At 44.2% G+C, this 17,207-nt stretch overlaps 2 protein-coding genes across 4 annotated transcripts in view; one reads left to right on the plus strand and one right to left on the minus strand.

The window, feature by feature from the left end:
* Positions 1 to 1,357: 1,357 nt before the first annotated feature.
* On the minus strand, positions 1,358 to 10,173 carry CDC37L1 (cell division cycle 37 like 1). Its single transcript, XM_019555371.1, has 7 exons — positions 10,055 to 10,173; positions 8,955 to 9,236; positions 8,392 to 8,485; positions 4,980 to 5,095; positions 4,558 to 4,680; positions 3,309 to 3,473; positions 1,358 to 1,956 (listed from the first exon to the last, which is right to left on the minus strand). Exons 1-7 carry the CDS (start codon positions 10,139 to 10,141, stop codon positions 1,855 to 1,857), a joined length of 969 nt encoding a protein of 322 aa, XP_019410916.1. The 5' UTR covers positions 10,142 to 10,173; the 3' UTR covers positions 1,358 to 1,854.
* Positions 10,174 to 12,036: 1,863 nt separating this feature from the next.
* The window catches only part of SPATA6L (spermatogenesis associated 6 like), a 53,966-nt gene continuing 48,795 nt past the window's right edge, over positions 12,037 to 17,207 (plus strand). For all 3 annotated transcript variants that reach the window (XM_019555432.1, XM_019555431.1, XM_019555433.1), the window contains exons 1-2: positions 12,037 to 12,180; positions 14,986 to 15,123. In XM_019555432.1, the coding sequence (XP_019410977.1) occupies positions 12,142 to 12,180; positions 14,986 to 15,123 (177 nt within the window). In that variant the 5' untranslated portion in view covers positions 12,037 to 12,141. The remainder of the gene's footprint in view (positions 12,181 to 14,985; positions 15,124 to 17,207) is intronic.

Genomic DNA, 17,207 nt, shown 5'->3' on the forward strand with positions numbered 1-17,207 from the left:
CACGCTGGAACAGCCCAGATGTAAAAGATAACATTTTCAATACAGCCGCTTCTACCTGCAAAGGTAAAAGTCGGAAAAGCTTAGTAACAGCACTAGATTGCAAAAACAAAGGCATTCTTAGGAATATAGTTCTGGAAATAGTATAAGTTTGACCTGTGCAGAACCCTAAAGGGATCTGGAAATTTCCCTCTCACCGTTCTTAGACCTCTTCAGTTGACCCTTTGAAATCTCACAGCTGTTACTAAATTAAAACTCACTTTTCCCCGCCCTGTGTTTAGTAAAGTAACAGACCCATAGGCTGCCAAAATCAACTGTCTTCAGTTAGTGTTTGGCACCTGAGTTTCTTCATTCCTGGGAGAAAACTAAGAGTCAGGCTGTGGTGGATCTCACCAATGTCCCCTCTAAGGAGCAGCGGTCCATGAGCACGCTGCCTCGGTTTGGTGTGGGACACTGTCTGAAGGGGGCTGGAGGCCAGAGCCGGGACTAGGGGCCAGGGGCTGGAGCCGGGGGCCAGTGGCTGGGGCCAGAGCTGGGAACCAGGGGCTGGAGGCGGAGCCTGGCATGGGCTCCCTGGCTCTGGTGAAGTGCTCTGCTCCCTTGCACCAGGGCCAGGGAGAGGAGCACTTCCCTGGAGCTGGAGGAGCCTGTGCCAGCTGCCCACCCCATCCCCCATCCCTGCCTTGCCTCACCTTGGGGAGGAGCTGCTGCCTGCCCGTGAGGCTCTGCCAGCTCCGGGACACTGCTCTGCTCCCTGGCCCTGACGCCACATGCCTCCTTGCTCCCCGAGGCCACGTGGGGGAACGAAGCAGTGTCCCAGAGCCAGCAGAGCCTCACTAGGGCAGGCAGCGGCTCCTCCCTAAGGTGAGGGATGGGGCAGGGGACTGACACAGGCTTTGCCGGCTCCAGGGAAGTGCTCCACTCCCCAGCCCTGATGTGGGGGAGTGGAGCACTTCCTTGGAGTCGGTGGAGCCCACGCCAGGCTCCCACCCCAGCATCTCCTGGTGTGCAGCCTTGAAAAGCCTGTGCGTGGCCAGTTTTAGTTGTGCACAGCCGCACACATTAGACAGAACCTTGGATCTCACCCTAATCAAAATACCTTAAGTTTCTCTCTATTCACTCTATCGCTAAAAACCTCATTTTTAAAAAAAGTTGACAGCCCATGTAAGAGAGAGTCAGCTTCTCAGTACCATTGGAAATGCCAGTCCAGGCTCAATTCTAAGCAGTGAATTAGATTTGTGTCAGGCTACTTATGCTTTAGATACAATCAGAAATAAGTTATTTTGACTGAAAGCAAGAGGTAAAATGTTATTCACTGTAGAAATAAAAAGTCAATATTTTAATTTCAGCCACCCAGATCTGTGCTGTGGATACCAGATATTGATTTATTGCTATTAATATAATAAAACCAGATTTGACAGCTTACTATGTCAGCAGTATAGCATGAGTACAACTGTGATCTCTAGTATTCATAGAGTGAGACATGGCCCTGTCTATAATAAAACACTAGACTATAGCAGATTCCACCAAGAATCAACCACTTCTTGTAAACATTGGATTTGTGCAGATTTGTTTGTCATATTTTGATTCCTAAAATTAAGGATAAAGGCAAGTTTAGTAGCAGAAAACACATCCAGTTTCACATTCGGCAATATACAAGGAACCCTTCTTTTTAAAAGACAACCGAAGACCTAGCAGCACGTTTTCAAACAAAATTACATGTGTTTCTAGATTACCCTCCCTCCAAAAAACAAATGCCAAAAATAAAGTGCAGCACCCATAAAAATAAGTATCAAGAAAATAGCCATGTTCTTTCTTTTATAATAAAAAGAGTACTTGGCCTCAGTCTTAACAATACTATACTGTGTCCATCATTTTGGATTCTTCATCATCTTTCTGTACCACTGAGTTTAAACTGCAGAGGCCTGTGTTTATGCAACCTTGTAGAGTGCCTGCATTCTGCAACAGATAAAGAAAATAAACATTGAGAAAATACTTCTAAACAAGTATACATTTTGAGATCCTAATTCTGCACCTTTTGACAACTGTTTAATTCCTTTTCATTGTTTGCATTTTGCAATCAATAGGCAAAGTTTTAATGGTTATGTAAAAATGTGTGTAGTACAAATGGTAAGAAAACAGCTTAAAATGCACCACCCAGGTTTGAAATTCAGGAAGTCACATAATTTATATATAAAGATTTTATTTAGTTATGGAGGCTAGGAACTGCAATAAAAATATCTGTGTACTAAGTTACCTTGCACAAAACAAATATAGTAAATTAAGTACCTTGATCAAAATTATTTCAAGCCCAAGATTTAATTTGACCCGTTCCTTGGACACAACTTAAAAAAAAGTAACCATTTCCTACCCTCCCATTTAAAACCATACTTTTAAGCCTGAGACAGAGGTTGTCTGTACTGAAGTCCCTGTATTTCATTAGGGCAGCAGTTGGCAAGTTTAAGGGTGTGAGCCAGACAGTGTTCAGGTCAAAGGAGAACAGATAGCATGGGGACAGGAGCACAGGGAGAAGTGACTGCTGCTGAAGCCCCACATCCACGGGCTAGATCAAATAGCTCTGGGCCAGACTGCTGACCCCTGCATTAGGATATTGTGCTGTCCTTTTACTACAGACTCAACTATCTTTGAGTGCAGGCTTCTACTGATGAAGCTATAGACATTTTTTTTTCCCCCTGGGAGCTCATTTCACCTCTCATAAGGCAGAATTCCAAAATTATATATTTACACACAACAATAAAAAGAACCATGTGAGAGGGTAGTATGATTAGTTTATGAATGTATACTAGTTACATAATGCAATTTTTCCAGCTATTTGAAGTGGAAAATTACTCAAAGTAGGTTGAAGATACAGATTTAATTGGATAGGATTGAATAGGTAGTGAATTAATTTGACCTTGTGCTTTTTTGCTATTTGAAGTTTACAAAATGGAGTGTTTTTTGAGCAACAGCTTGCCTTAAATAGAAATAAGAGTGCACATACTTTGTTATTCCCAGCAAATGGTGCCTTATTTTATTTCTTTATTTTATTCCCCCTATAAAAAGCTGGGATAGTTTACAATAAGAAAACCCAAGATAAATTATAAAAAGATAAAATATTAAAATAAATATGTAATAAATAAACTCCCAAGACAGTGCCCCAAAATTAACAACTGCTAAAAGCCTGTCCCAAGCAAAGGCCTTACAATGCTTTCTTTACTTCATGCAGTCCTTTTTAAAATCAGAAGGTACTACGCTTCACATAAAAGGAGGCAGAATCGCGTCACAGCAAAATTTATTTAATAAAAACCTACCTGTGGCAAAGACTCTAACCCTCCCACAGAACCAAGACCAGCATAGACACTGGGATTCTGTGCCGACATAGCCTGAAAACTGTGCGACTGGGAACAGATTCTTACTCTTGATTTGAACGCTTCGAGTTCATTTTTAAAAGCTTCAATATAACCTTCTTCTCCTGCCTGGAAAAGTAGAAGTTGTATATTATTAAACATTCCCTCAGTTTCATAGCCAACATTTTACTTGACCCAAAAATTACTAGGCATGCATTGTAAAAGAAAAATGTTATGCAACAAAGGACAGATGAGTAAAGTATTTCATGTAACATCATCTTTAGATGAAAATGTTTGGGACAAAACTAATAGCACCTTTGTCATACGGTAGCTACAAAGAATTCAGATGGATTTTTATATTTATAACAGTTTAAATATTTTGGTCTGAGACAGAAAGACTGTTTGTTACAGGGAGCTGTGACAACCTGATTTTGAGTCGTCCTTCTCTCCCCTACCCTATCCCAATTGCCCTGCATCACTGAAAGTGATACTGACCACACTGTACACGCAGTTCTCTCAGAGTAGTATTTCCCTGACCATAGGCTAACCGCTATGGAAAGATCCAGTTATTTTCACTCTTCATCCAGGGCTTCCCAGCTACTTGTGAATATAGCTATCCAGGCCCTGATAATGCTGCACCAGGTTGACTTCAAAGGATTACTGAGGAGAGATAGTGTGCTTTCCTCAAGATGTTGAGCAGCTTTTCTGGCACATCAACAGCCCAGCAGCTTGAGACATTAATCTAGTCCTGAAATTATCTCCTTCCCTTTGTAGACAGTACAATAGGAAGATTGCCTGTCAAATCTCTCTCTCCTCCTTACAATTCCTTTTTTTCCAGTAGGAAGTATTGATTCTACAGTAACTCTTTTCTTTCAGTAAATAGAAGTGGGAGATAATGTTCATCCTCTATTATTTGTATATAAAAGAATTAAAGTTAATTATAGGATTATATAACAGTAAATATACATTTGCTACATATTCCGTTCCTTCTGCTGGACAGTCCAAAGAGCATAAGAAAATCCATTGGGCCTCTGTTCACAAGTCTAGAATTACACAGACTACTGTCAACAACCCATCTTTTCCCTTAGCCTGCAGTCAATAACCTAGTCACATATTTAGCTTCTGGTTGTTAAGGAAAAATCTCAGCTATTTTTGAGTCCCATATGGAAAATCCTAGGGAGTCTCCTAGCCTTGAAGAGAAAATACAACTTACTTTGGCTCTCTGGAAAAACAGACGAAAACAGCCTCTGGGATCCACATTACAACTTTTGGCCATTTCTATGATGAACTGCATCACAACTGCTTGGTGTGCTACTTGTTCCATCAGAGCTCCTTTCTAGAAACAAGGAAGTTACGTAGTTGAAAAAGACTTTCGGCAAGTGTGCAGCTACAATTTTATGAGTACTTTCCATCTGAACCATGAAGAGATGAGAACTGGCACTTGGAAAAGTAGAAGAATTGATAATAAATCGTAATGAAGAAAGATTTTGACCAACAAGGTAACTAGAAATGTGGGGCAGTAATAGGTCACATTAAATGGCTTATCAACTTGAATCATCTTGCTGTAGAAAAACTTGTAAGTGGGAAAAAATGCACTTTCATACAGACTCAAGAAATTTAAGATTTGTCCAATACCTGTTCAGCTTCTAGATGAAAACACCATAAAATGAGATATCTAGCTGTTTCTTCACATACAAGGTATGGATGATCTGATAAAAATCTCTGACTATCGTCCCATCTGCTCAGCATGCCTAATGCAAAAAGAATCAGAAAAATCAAGTGTCATATACCTGAAAGCTTGGCAAGAAGAATTTTTCCAACTATTTGAGTTGGTCTAATAAAAGATAATGGTTTTACCCAAAGAACCTTGTGTCTGCCATTTGTGTAAGAACAATTTCTTCTTCAGAGCTGAGAGATATATTAATGTAGCAGAGACCAAAACTACCTTTCACCTGGTATATATTAGCACAAAAATTTCTAGACACTTCACTACTATCTCAGAAGTAGAGTGCAAATTAAATTTAATTCAGCCTTTTCCAACTCTTACTTGAGCAGACTACCAGAACATTACAGACAGTATGATCAGACAAACACTACAAGTAACTGAGACCACTTACTTAAAAAAAAAGCCCTTCAGAGCTTGCAGGTAAGGCATGAAACAAAATGGACAAACAATGACATATGAGGCTTGTTGAGGATTTTTTTTTTTGCTATATAAAAAGTTAATCTTTGCAAGGGAATATTAGTCCAATGGAAAAAGTCAAATAAGAAAGAGAAGGCATTGTTGGGAAAGATAAGGAAAGGAAAGGAATACAACCTTGCATGTATTCTCTACAGTATGTGCAAGTATGCAGGCATATACTCAAATTTCAGGTCATGAGGCTAGGGGGTTGTTTTTATTAATACACAAACTGGTTTTAATTATGAGATTTGAATAGTAATGAGGTCCATTTAAGCTGTGGGTCCAGTAAGGAGATCCAGGGCTTCATCATTCTGTATCATATTTCTGAATACAGCAAATTGGTAACTTACTGAATGGTCAGACATAACTGCTTCGAACTTGTTCCAAAAATAGCAAGTCACATAAAATTTTTTGCACTTTTCAGCAGAAAGGCCACAGACAAAAAGTGCATTTAAGACGTATCTCTCTTCTTGCTTGTCAGTGAGTTCTTTAATAGGACTGAGGCCATATAGATTGAAGACTCCACTGCCTCTTTGGTGTCTGTTCAGTAGCTAGAATAGTTCCGTTGCTCAACTGCCAATGTAACAGATTAATTTAAACTGAGAGAACACTAAAAACTGTCTTCTGATGGGGTAATATTTTTAGTTATATGTACAAAGACAGCAGGTGGAAGCTGAATCTTGTAACTGATTTGGATACATAAGTTTATAACCATAAGCTCAGCTGAACAAAAACTGGAAGCCAAGGGATTTACACAGCCAGTATTCAAGGAGGTAAAAGACTCAGTGGACACACTACTGCAACAAGGCTGTTCCTGTATCATCATCTTGTGCAAAAGATCTCAAAGGCAGACCTTGAACCACTGGACACCTGTGGAACACTTCCTTGCAGGCTGTAGAAAACCTAGCTAGCCATATCATGCTGACTGTTTATGTTCTCAGCTGTTATATTTCACTGTAAGACAGCAAAATCTGAATTAATTGTTAAATACTTTTCTATATAAGCAGTTGCTTTCCTGGTTGCAGGGAGGTTATGCAACCAGGACTGAAGTGGCCTTATCCCATTACTAAAATGCCATACTATGAAAAAAGCAAAAAGAACTCTGAAATTCCAGAATATTTTCCATAGTTTGGCTTTCAGTTTCACATAGAAATGAACAATTAACTTTAGCTTTAAATATTTCTCATTTTTACCAAGGTCATTATATTAGGTTTTGATTCAAGTTTTCTGAACACAAGAGCAATAATAAAGACCCACTCAATTTACAGAATTTTCTGTTGAAGGTGACTGAGTTTCAATATTATAAGACAGTACACAATAGGCAATCCTATCATAACTATAAAAAACCAATTCATGTGGAAAAAAGGAGCACAGAGGGATTTAAAATCAAGTGTCAGCTGTAGAATTAGTGACATCTAGTGGATAGTTTGCAGTACTTGGATATGCAGTAATGGTGTTCCATGGCATGTGGATCCATGTCATCTGGCCCGCTGGGTTCTGCCTAGGTCCAGAAGTTGGGTGGCAGCAGAGCCCTGGTGATTCTTGCTACCATGTTTCCAAATTCCAAAGCTTGATGACATGGTTGTGTGCGCTGGATCAAGCTGGGGTGAGAGGCATAATCTGGGTATGCAGGTCTGGAGCTCCCCTGCTCAGACTGCATCCTCATGTCAACCCCATACTGGATCAGATTCAGGGACCAATCCCATGCACTGGATCTGGCCTGTGTACCAGCCCCCACATCACTCATCTGGCCCACAGCTCTGAAAGGTTGGGCACCGCTGGGACAGACCATTCCATGCCTCACTTACCGTGACTAGCTGTTAGCTTGATTTAAAAGCTTTTTCTTCCAGTAAAACCATTGTATCTATTAAAGTTCTGTCTTTGCCAGGTAAGCCGTAAAGGCAATACAGAAAGAGATGCATGCATGTACACACACACAGAGTACACGTATAATACCAAGCACTTCTATAGACAGGATTTAACAAATACATCTGTTAGTACCCAAAACACAGTATTTCCCCATGACACATTTGGAAAGGAGGTGCAGATCAAGAAGATGAGAAAGGAATCATTAATCAATTTCAACAGCATTCAAAGCCAGTGCAGTGCCAGGAGGCAAACATCTCTAATACCAACTATCACTGTTGCCAAGCAACATTGTGAAACAAACAAGAACTGTTCACTCTGCAACAAGTTTTACAAAAGCCTAAAGTAACAGCATAAGCAGTAAGAAAGAAAGACTCTCCCCCCACCCCATCCCAGTCGCAACATTCTCTGGAAGCAGTGGTGATTTTCTCCTAGTCTCTCTTTGCTTTTCTCCCCAAAGGTGAAACTCTCAGCCTTGAAGGAGCTTTGTGCTCAAGGCAGCAGAACAAGTTTACAAGTTTTTAATTTCTAACAGCTCAGATATTTAGTCACTTAGCTGTCATTCCCATGGACAGATACACTTTCGATAAACAAAGGAGCCAATGTTTACTCTTCAAAAAAACCCACTAAAAAAAAAACAAAAAACCATCAAACCTTGGCTTGTCATTGATCCAATATCAATTTCCACAGAACTGCAGGTTAAATTGCTACATCCCTTCATTGCAGAATAACAGATCTGCCAAGCACTGAATTTTATTAAAAATACTTAGTCATGGTGGAATCCAGACTTCTAAGGATTAATTTCCTCTCCTTTAAAATGACTATTTTTTCTTTTGAGCATCAAAAATAAAATCCCAGCTCCCTGATATATGAGAAACTAGATGCTGGTCTCTGCTAATCATTGGTGCTGCACATGTTGTATGAAAAATAGGAAGACTCTAGCTACACCCAAAGGAGGAATAAAAACTGCAAAAAAAATTGGGAAAAAAGTATGCTTACCAAAGTGTCTGATCTTTTGTTCATGTTTCTGCATGAATGATTTAGATGCATCTTCATCTTCTACCTCTTTTCCTGTATTTTGATTAATAAAACTCTATGGGGAAGTGGGAAGAATATGCACGTTAGTTTCAATTACACAAAAGCCTTCACTCTGTTTTCAACTAAGTCAGGCTAGGAATATCATTTTGATAGAATCATAGAGCTGAAGGATCATCGTGTCCAGCCCACTGCATAAGCAGGAAAGACATCTGGGGTCAGACAACCCCACCCAGGTGACTGTCCAGTCTTCTCTTGAAGACTTCTTGGGTAGATGCTTGCACCACCTCTGGGGGGAGCTTGTTCCATAGTCTGGACACCCTAGTTGACAAATTCCATTTAATTACTTTAGCACACATAAAAACATGATGGGAAAAGCACACCTACTCAGTCTTGCAATATTGACAATTTCAGGATTTAAAGCACGCCCAATACATTATAGTGAGAGGTGCAACATAAATGCCCAGATTCAGCTACTAGTGCCAAGCCGCCTATTTTCACCTAGATTTATGGAAGTTGGTTTGTACCTTATTAAATACTTCCTTGCTAACAGAATCGGTGCAACAGAGATTCTGTTTCTCTCTCTGTATTAGTGCCGCTTCTTTTTGTCTCCATTCTTCCTCCCGCTGCCTCAGCTCGGAAGCTTCAGTCTGTGCTTTGGCGTTTTCCTGATCCAGGGACTCCGAGTTGTGCAGTGCCAAACTCCCGAGCTTCTGCTGGGCTTCCGCAAGGTTCCACTTGCACTCCACAGAGCTCTTCACGCACTCTTTCTGCTTTTGGCAAGCTAGCTCAATCCCATGGCTATATATCTGCATGAAAACACACACACAGTTACATGGGGAAATGGAGAGAACTGAGGCAGTGTATGCAGAGGGACACAGTTAGCTCCACAACTGAATCCTGACATGGCAAAGCTTTTATATTCTGAACAATGATGAAGCATGGTATTACGGCAGGAGAGCGTTTATCTCAGTTTTACCTCTCATATTCGTTCAACATACAAAGAAAAATATTTGCAGCAACTCCCAGCCTTGTGAAACAACAGACCATGCACCAATCGCTGGTGGTGAGCCTTTTCCAAGCCATAACGATTGTTATGATACACAAAGCCAGGACAAATCTGGCTGGCTCACTCGCTCCATTTATTCTGCAGTGCTGGCCAAAACCGAAGTATCTGTTAGGGCCATCTGTAGCACCCACGACCATAACGTCACAGTAATCAATACTGTTTACGCCCCAGAGGCTAAGTATCACATGTTTCGAACACACCGCATGGCAAGAAAACACATAAAAGCATGACCTCGGGGAATTTTCGGGGAACCAGAAAACAGGAGACGCTTTGCAGCTCAAGGCCATGCTGTCGCTCCCAGCCACGCTGGGGGCAGTGAGAGTGCAGTGATCCTCGGCTGCTTTTGCTCTGGGCTCTGCATCGGGGCCAGTCTCCCTGTACCCCAACCAGCTGCTAGCTCAACCTCACGAAAGCCAGATATGTAGGGGCAGCTGAGAGCCCTTTCCCTCCGGAAGCAGGCAGTGAGCGGCCCCCCAGCTCAAGCTCCGCCAGGGGTGGGGGGGGCGTTCCCAGCCCCGACAACGCCCGGCCCTGGGGGAAGGGCGGGGCGGACGGTACCTGCGGGTGGGCGGCAGCAGCCGGCGCCGCACGCTCCTCGTCCCCGCCCCGGCTGCGGCCCCGGGCGCGCGGCGGCCACAGCGCCATCCCCGCCCCTCTCCCCGCAACGGCTCCGGCAACCGCCGGCACCACTCGGGCCCGCGAGGAGCCCCGGCCGGAAATGAGGTAAAGCCACTTCCGGCAACAGACGTTCCCTCGCTCGTGACCTCACCACGCGCTAGCCCCGCCTCCTCGCCCGAGACACGTGGACGGCGCGTGCTTTCCTACGCATGTGCGCGAACGTGAGTGGTTTGGGAGCCGCTGTTTGGGGCCGCGCGCATGCGTAGTCTGTCAGCCTCTGGCGCGGGGCGTGATTGGCTGGCGGAAGAGGGGCGGGACAAACCCCGAGAGCGGGAGGTGAGCTGGGGGGGTTCCGAGCTGCTGGGCTCCCAGATCTACTGTATATGAAGTTTGCGTGACATCATACTGTCTGCCACCTACGTCATAGTTTCTGGTCACATTCGCTGAGGATACCACGGCTGCAGTGCTGCTTATTTTCAAGCTGGGGCCTCCCTGGCCACGCGAGGACATAATATCCTCTAGCATATCTGTGTGCATGGGCGTTGCTCTGCTGCACCGCTTCCTGCCCGCAGAGGGGGCGAGCCCCTTCGCTGCCGTCTCTGGCTGCGGGGAAGTCGGCCGAGAGCCTGGCTACCTATATTGACACCATTCTTGAACACCTGCGGGTGTGGGTTTCTGCTGCAAACAACCTGAGGCTGCAACCCATAGCTGAGAGCTGCCTTGACTTTTTTATATATGCATACCAGGCTCATTGTATAATGCACGCACATAACTATCACATTTTGTAAAGCTGCAATACTTGGGAGTTTCCAAAACAACAGCAGTGAGTCTCCACCAGGTGCAGCAGGGTGCCTGGAGATCCTTTCATCCGTGCTACAGTGCCATACAATGACAGCACTGTTAGGTGTGCAAATCTGATTCACAAGAGAAACCCAGCTGTAGCGTTTTGGGGGTTTTTTTCACATCAGAAAAAATGCTGTCATTTTTTTCTTTAGTGAAAAAATGGGGCAGGGGCTGGGGGCTAAAGAGCTGCCAGAATCTGCGGGATGCCTTGAATCTATCTAGGAGTGCCCCAGGTCTATCCATAAATGCCTCCTAGGTCTATCCAGGGGTGCCCCAGGTCTATCCAGGAGTGCATCCAGTCTGTCCAGGGATGCCTCGAGTCTAAAAAGGTTGTGAACCACTAAACTAGAGGTTACTAGGCTGATCAGGTGCAGACTTCCTAGTGTGTAGTGGGGGGAAACAACCAAAAAAGCGAACTAAAACAACAAACTCCTTGTTTGCCTAGAGACCACAGACAAAAATATCCTTTGGGAATGAACATGTTGGGGGAACATGAACATTTCCCCCCTCCTGAAGGCTGGGACTGAGAGGCTGGGAATGTGGAGCAAAACCTAAAGAAACCCAAACCATCACATGCCCAGGGTGACACAAGTGCAGCCTGCACGCAGGCCTCACCCAAAGCCAACACAGAGGCAAGTACAGGCCTGGCAAGTGGGGCTTTGTGCCTGGTGCCACCATCTTAGGCACGGCCTGCTGCGTGCATGCCCGCACCTTGCTGCTTCTGCGGTAGGCACGGGGTGCAGATCTTCAAGACGCATGTTACAAATACTACCCTCAAACACACATACACTTGTGTGCACGCACGTAGCATGCAGATGTCACCTGTGCAGGCAGCCTTGCACGCACACGCCCTGACCCCCCACCCCCAGACCGAATGGAGTAAGGGTGGGGAGACTTCTTTCCCTGCCCGCACCCTCCCAGCAGCCCGCCGGCCGTATCCGGGCAGGCGCAGAGCTGGGTGCCACAGGCCCGCAGGGGGCGCCCGGCCCCTGTCCGCGAGTTCTAAAGATAGAACGTTGCAACCTTTGCGTTTCCATGTCAACGCGACGCTTCCCCTCCCCCCTACTATCCAGGGAAGAGCAGCCCAAGGGCCGCCGGCGCTGAGCCGGGGAAATCCTCCTCTGTGCCTCCCCTGCGGAGGCTCCGGGGTACCTCCCACCCCCGGCGCCCGACCCCGGGGCGAGATGCCTCTGAAAGTGGTGGTGGAGCTGCAGATCCACGCGGTGAGGGGCAGGGCAGGGGGTGGGGAGTGATGCTGCTGGAGGTTTGAGCTTTCCCAGCAGAGCCCGCTGACCTGCACTGTTCTGCTGCTCTGAAATCCCCGCGGCTGGAGCTGTTTTCCGCGTTACAGCCGCCTGGGTGTTATTGTCTCTTTGCTCTGCGAAGGGAGGCTATAAGTGTTCCCCAAATGCCCTCACGGCAAGGGATGAAATTGCCCTACACAGGGTGCAGCCATACACCACTGCGTTGCTTTTTTCCATGGGTTTAGCTCATCTGCTATAAGACTGCGAAGGTGCGTTTTGGTTACAGGGGTACACAATGTATTTCATAGTTTCATAGCTGTTTAGGGGCTGGAATGGGCCTTACAGATCATCCGGTCCAGTCCCCCTGCACTTGGGCTGGAAAGACTGCTGGGATCTGATGACTGGGAAGATGGGTGTCAAGATGCTTTTTGAAGATTGCCAAGGTGTCTGTCTTAGGGGGCAAGTGTGAAAAGCCAAGTGTATGGCAGCTAAGGAGGACTGTGTGAGAATGGAAGAATTGCTGATTTAACCTATCAGGATCAAGCATTGCACTAGTTCAGTGATCCTCAACCAGGGTGCTGTGAGCTGTTAAGGTTGTGGCAGGGTGCTTTGCAATATTAGCACTGGGATGTGTGCAAGCATCTATATGTGATTCACAAAATAAACCCTGAGATTTCAAACTGGATTCATGCTGACCTGTTGTGGGCTGTGTTCTTTGCAACGGAAGAACTTCTCTGGTACTTTTCTGAAGACAAAAAAATGATTGGAAAGGAAAAGCTGTACTTTTCCAAGAGGTGCCTTGAGGTGAATAAGGTTGACAATCACTGGGTTAAACAAATGTCAGGACTCCTCTAATTGTGCATTTGTCTTCTGGAGGATTATTGTGGCTGTCCAGAGTCTACTCAGAAGAGATTATAGTAACCTATAGCACTTTGATAGGTCTTGCCAGTAGATGGAGAAATAGCTCTTTTAAAAAAAGTTTCTTTTAGCTGCTAGCCTTCCAGTCATCTCCTTCAGATATAAAATTTAAGTGTCCGTTAAGTAAAAGGCTAATATCCAAGAAATCTGCCTGGTTGCATGAATACAATTTTTGGGGAACAGATTGCCACATAGATAAACATATGGAATAGACCTCTCATTCAAAATTTCTGAAGTAAAGGAACAAACCTAAAGAAAACATGTTGAGATGTCATCCTGCAATACTTCCTTGATTTTCAAAGCAGTTTTGCTGGAGTCAGGGATTGGAGGATTGGAGCTTATTTATGTATTGTATCTGTTTATCAGCAGTATAGTGTATTAGTGATGGAATTAGTTGACAGAGGAAAATAATACCAAGAATCAAACAAATTAATTAGTATTTGGTTGAAGGACTCTGAAAACAATGCAAGAACTACATAGATGGCAGTTGTTGCAGCTGTGTATATTTTAAATCACACTGCCTTTATCTCTGGAATGTATTTTAAGACAAATTCCAAAGGTGTAGAGTAGTCGTGTCATGCCATAATCTGCAGTTATAACAGGTATATTGTTTTTGATTTTATGAATCCAAACTCATGGAGAAAGATCCATTCTCAAGGGTTTACAGCTTCATAGTCTTTCTGGTACAACACTGCTGATGAAAGAAATCAGGCAGGCAACCCTGGGCACTCTACACAAGACATTTATTGCAGAGGTGCCTAAAGTAACTAGCTTTGCAGTAAAGTCTCTTTATCTACATGTGCAGCCCTATTAAGCTGGAGTAAGCTAATTAACTTTGTGGTAGGTTAGTACTTGTAAATAGAAGTATTACCCTATGGCAGACTTCTTTAGTTTGCAGCAACACGTGTAGATGCTGGTGGGGCTGGCTGGGGCACAAGGATGCTTCAGTGCGGGGGATGCCTGCTGACTAGCCCTGCATGGAAGCACCATTGTGTCCCAGCCAGCCCCTCCACAGCATGTTGAGCTGGGTTGGACCGGCCCTCAGCTCACAGGCTGACCCCCCGGGGTCTTTGCCAGCTGGGGCTGCTCCGAACCTGCTCAATGTGCTGTGGTCCTGGGCACATGTGTAAAGGTGTTGCCCAGGAGCAATAAACTCCGGCATGATAGGTGTTGGAGTTAATTGTGTTGTATTAATTGCATGTATAGACATGCCCTCTGACTATTAAAACAATGCAACATGCTAAGAATGAAAAAATGTTACAAACGTGTTCCCATTAGAATACATGCCAAAGATGGGGGATTTCAGAAGTGTCATGGTAACTTAGGAGCACAAGTTGCATTTAAAGTCTTGTGGGAACTTCTGATTCTGAATTCATAGAGGGACTTTGGCATATCCCATTCCAGAAGCCCAGATCTGCCTTTCTGTACACAACTGTAATTTCTATGAATGTAACTGAAGGCAGAACTGGGTTCTAAGGACACATCTACACTGCCTCTGGGCTGTTCTGGGGAGTGTTGGGGATGCCTTCTCTGCACATGCTGGACTCCAAAAGAGATGCTCTAGGCATGCATGCCAGTAATCTTGATGTTTTAGGTGTGCTCACTCATGTTATATTACATCCATTTTGGGGTGTCGTATGCTCAGAGTGGGGATGCTGTGCTCGCTATCACACTTCCCAGAGACTGTGATAGAGAGACTCTTGTTGATTGCTTCCATAGGGAAGTCAGTGGCATAGAGACTGAGCTACCCTCTCAGCTGTAACAGCGATTCTTGCAGACTGTGCTTGATGCATATTGATGACACAGTGTGGGGAGGTGCGACCAGGAGAATTTAGATAACCATGGTTGTTTTCTTTCTTTCATAAGGTCACATGCCCTGGTGTGTTCTTGCCAGAGAAACATGGCGTTTATCTCAGTGTCTGCGTGCTGGGTCAATACAAGGAGACAGACTGCCTTCCTCCAATTTTTCCCCTCTTGTTTCATGAGAAGATGTGGTTTGAAAAGGTGATTTTCACTTGTTATATGGTTTAGGCTTGAGTCTCTACACTACAACATTTACTAATTTGATTTAAAAAACTATTTTTGTCCTGATTTACCTGTAAATGTGTAGTGTACACAGAGGTGATTGCACAATAGCTTAAAATGAAGTCTTACTCTTGTATACAGTGTCTTCATAAAATCCTTGTGCACTTCTACATTTTAATAACTTAGGTTGTACGTATGATAGAAACAATCTGTAAATGGCACTTAAAAGCAAATTTATTAAAGTTTTAGGACAACTAGAGTACACAATGCTAGACTTCATAAGTAATAACAAATTTATTCTTAAATAAGATGGAGCTCTGTGCCACTATGCTCTGAATGTATGACAGTTTCTAAATGATGTTTTCCCAGAGAAGTGGATAGGCAGAGGTGGACTAATTGCTTGGCCGCTTTGTTCACCTGTCGTTGGACTTCTTTTTATGGGGACATTTTCAAAGTGTAGTTTACTTGTCAAAACCATGTTCTTTGGTGGAACTTAAGGCTAGGATCACCAGTGTAATTAGTACAGTAACTGAAGAACAGCTGGGAAACATTTTCAAGGAGCTGGAAGATCAGATTGAGCACTGTATCATGATGGATAGTGGTTATGTTGAAGTCTAGCATTGTGTACTCTAGTTTTCCTGAAACTTTAATAAACTTGCTTTTAAATGCCATTTACAGATTGTTTCTATCATATCTACAACCCAAGCTATTAAAGTTTAAAAGTGCACAAGGAATTTATGAAGACCCTATATTGTGGGGGAGGACGGTGAGGGACATGGAAGGGTGGGTCTAAGTTTATGGGGGGCTGTTGGTGTGTGGATTAGTGGGGTGTGGGTGGGTATGGGGGCTTGTGGAGGAAATGGGGGGGGGGATGGTGTCTGGGGTATGTGAGGGGGTGTGGATCTGGTGGCCTGTATGTATGGCAGTGCAAGCAGGGTGCATGTGTATGGTGGGGTGTGCATGTGGGACTTACCCTATGAACACACACCCATACTGTCTGTCTCTCCCTCCCTCACTGCACACACAGAGTCTGTCCCTCATTTTACACAGGTGCATGTGCGCACGCGCACGCACACACACACACACACACACACACACAGTGTCTCTCCCTCCCTCATTGCTTTCTCTTTCTCTCTCCCCCATCCCTCATTGCAGAGATGTGAGTGCATACACGTGCGCACACACCCTCCTGCTCCTGGCCCCAGGGTACCAGCACAGGACTTATGCTCCTACAGTCCAGCGGGAGTGTGGGGCATGTGGTGCTAGAGCAGCTGGCAGGCATGCAGGGAAGCAGTAAAAGCGGTCAGGCAGAGGCTTCCAGGTAGGGGGCGGGGTGAGAGGGGGGTTGAGGATGGGGCAGGCCTGGGCTGGCCTTGCTACTGAGTCCTGCTGACTCCCCCTGGGTCATACTGCCCTTGTCTCCTGTCAACTTTGACAGGCAGCCAGGAGCAGATAAATACAAATTTTCTAAATTTTTTGGGACCTCACAGGCCAGATAGAATGGCCTGGTGGGCTGGATGTGGCCCGCAGGCCATATTTTGCCCGCCCCTGATCTGCAGTTTGAACCTTGTATGGTCATTAATACCTATACAAATTGGGTGAGAAGCCTGTTCTGATATCATTTTAAATTCATGTTCTGTACAAGGGAACAGATTTTGTATTTCTACAACCCTTTGCAATCTGAATTTCTTTTGACAGTAGTGACATTTGATGGATATGAACAGATGATTAAATTGCAGTGGTGTTAGGTAATCTTATATAAACTCGGAACAACAGTGGCATATTAGGATACTTGCTCTGAAATAATTTTGTTGCAAACTTTTTTCGGTGGAAACAAAACAATATCTCCATTCTTAGATGACTGTCATTTGGTCATGATTTTCAAGAAACCAGCAGACAGATAACTAAAAATAAAGACCTAAAGAAGTGACAGATAAATTCTTTTACTGATATTTCATGTGCCATTTTAAAATCTGCAATAAGTGAGAATACAAGACTTCATCTTGAATTTTCTTGGGAGCAAATAAGCCTTGGATAATTGTAAAATGTCTTGAAAAGGTTTT

This window comes from Crocodylus porosus, unplaced genomic scaffold (assembly GCF_001723895.1).
Source record: "Crocodylus porosus isolate Cpor-Errol unplaced genomic scaffold, CroPor_comp1, whole genome shotgun sequence".
NCBI classification, from domain to species: Eukaryota; Metazoa; Chordata; order Crocodylia; family Crocodylidae; genus Crocodylus; species Crocodylus porosus.

What these genes read in the sequence shown, in the direction of transcription:
- CDC37L1 (XM_019555371.1), bottom strand. Translation starts at nt 10,141, where the DNA reads ATGGCGCTGTGGCCGCCGCGCGCCCGGGGCCGCAGCCGGGGCGGGGAC. An exon ending in CTGCTGCCGCCCACCCGCAG is followed by an intron (nt 9,237 to 10,054) that starts GTACCGTCCGCC and finishes GTTTTCATGCAG; the next exon opens with ATATATAGCCATGGGATTGA. An exon ending in TTCATCTAGAAGCTGAACAG is followed by an intron (nt 4,681 to 4,979) that starts GTATTGGACAAA and finishes CCTTGTTTCTAG; the next exon opens with AAAGGAGCTCTGATGGAACA.